General features: G+C 32.3%; 1 protein-coding gene across 1 annotated transcript in view; it reads left to right on the forward strand.

Moving 5' to 3' along the window:
- Window positions 1–1,593, forward strand: part of cxcl18b (chemokine (C-X-C motif) ligand 18b) — a 2,188-nt gene extending 595 nt beyond the window's left edge. Inside the window, exons 3-4 of the mRNA XM_077246197.1 lie at window positions 351–449; window positions 1,017–1,593. Of these exons, the coding sequence (XP_077102312.1) occupies window positions 351–449; window positions 1,017–1,080 (163 nt within the window). The 3' untranslated portion in view covers window positions 1,081–1,593. The remainder of the gene's footprint in view (window positions 1–350; window positions 450–1,016) is intronic.
- The last annotated feature ends 440 nt before the right edge of the window (window positions 1,594–2,033 follow it).

Below are 2,033 nucleotides of genomic sequence, written 5' to 3' on the forward strand. Positions count from 1 at the left end.
CATATTATATGCAGTGTAGGTATATGCAATGTATTTTGCTTAATGCATAACAGGTTTTTAACAAGATTATACTGAAAACAAATGCAAAAAACAGCTTGAATTAAAAATACATTCTCTTAAAACAAGTCTTACTATCTTATGCATTGTTGCTTATCAAGTAAATCAAAATTTTTTTTTGCTGTTGATATTTTATTGGCAAAAAGCTCCAATCAGATTAAACAAAATGCCATAATTACCTTGCATTTCACACAGTTGCTAAGTAGACACACATAGGGATACACGTATTAACTTTGTTGAGACAATATCATAGACTGAATCGTATTAATTTGATGAGTTTTCAATGTTTGCAGACTGACACTAAAACATGTGAATAATTCAAGTAAAGGCATCGAGCGCTGCTTGGATCCAAACACATTGCAAGGAAAGAACCTGCAGTCTTGCTGGAAGAGGTACCGACATTTTTATGTCACTTTTTTTTTTATCGCTAATAATCAAATAATACCAGACAATATTTGCCACACTAATCTAATGGGACCAAATATACTCTGTAACACTTTGCAATAAGGTCTCATTTGTTACCATTAGTTAATGTATTAACTATTATGAACTAACAATGAGCCATACAATTGTTATTAATCATCGTTAATGTTAGTTAATAAAAATCCAGTTGTTCATTGTTTGTTCAGAGAGCATTAACTAATGTTAACAAATACAACTTTTGATTTTAATAATGTTTTAGTGCATGTTGAAATTAACATTTCATTTCATCTACATAACATGATTGTTCTCAGTACATGTTCACTAAAGTCTTTAACTAATGAAACCTTCTTGTAAAGTGTTATCATATAGCTCCGTATACTTAAGAATAACTAGAGATTATACCAAAGTTAAGCATTAAAAAGGGAACTTCCTTAATGGTCTCTTAGACAATTCTCAGGCTAATGTTCACATATAGTACATTTCATAAATGATGCATTAGATTAATGTGACTTTTTTGTTTGTTATTTTTGCAACAGCAAGAACACCAATAACACCTTCACTTTTAAGATGTCCAATTGCCCAATGACACAAAATGCTTAAAGCCAGAAATGAAAGTACGGAAGAGCCTGGGAGAACAGAAGGGGGGATTTGGAAACTCCAGAGACCCTGCAAGTGGAATTCCAGCCTGTCACATGACCCGGCACTGCCCAATCAGAATCCTGGGATTTGAGAGCTGGCCTCATGCAGTTAATGGGAAATCACAGAAGAGATGAAAACAGCAGGCCGGCTGCCAGTAACCACAGACGCAGATGTTTGTCGATAAAGAGTGGTATTGTTAGAATTCACTTGCTGTATGACTGAAACACTGAATGTTACATTACTCCAAGCAGTATTTAAACTATATTTAAATGGTTTTATCATGAGCTTATTTAAATTATTGTACAATTTTTAATATTAAAATGTGCAGTTTTTACTAAGGAACTATTTCTGTCATAGTACATCTTTTTTTTTTTTACGATGTTTTTTTTATAACGAAGTATATCTTTAGGCTACCTAACAAGGTATTGTACAGTGTTCTTTTGTACTGTTTTGTAATAAATTGCATAAAGCCAATTTAATGTTATTTTGCATATTTATTTTCCATATCCATTATATTTCCCTCTTGATATAAGAATACTTGTATGATTAATTATATAGGTAAACATGTTAGATACTGTCCTCCTGAAGTCACTTAGATTTTAAATGAGCTCCATCTGCTGGTCATGTCTAAAAATGTACACTCAAAACGCCTCAAAGTTTGAAGAATGACAAAATAATAATTTGGCAGATGCTTTTATCCAAGTGCTTGCTCAAAGTTGTGTGCTTCAAACCTTTTTGGCTTTCAGTCCAAATCTTTAACCATTATGCCACTCCACTATAAGAAGTCATTGGTTCATTTTCTGGATGTATATTTTTGTCCCTGAGAAAAAAAGAAGCATGAATTCATTAATTATTATTATCATTAGTCCATTCATGTAGCCTATGCAGTTTCAGTCTGACACTAAAACTTTGAA

The sequence above is a fragment of the Siphateles boraxobius genome, unplaced genomic scaffold, assembly GCF_051911475.1.
Source record: "Siphateles boraxobius isolate OS27281-9 unplaced genomic scaffold, OSU_SipBor_1 29, whole genome shotgun sequence".
Classification (NCBI taxonomy): Eukaryota; Metazoa; Chordata; class Actinopteri; order Cypriniformes; family Leuciscidae; genus Siphateles; species Siphateles boraxobius.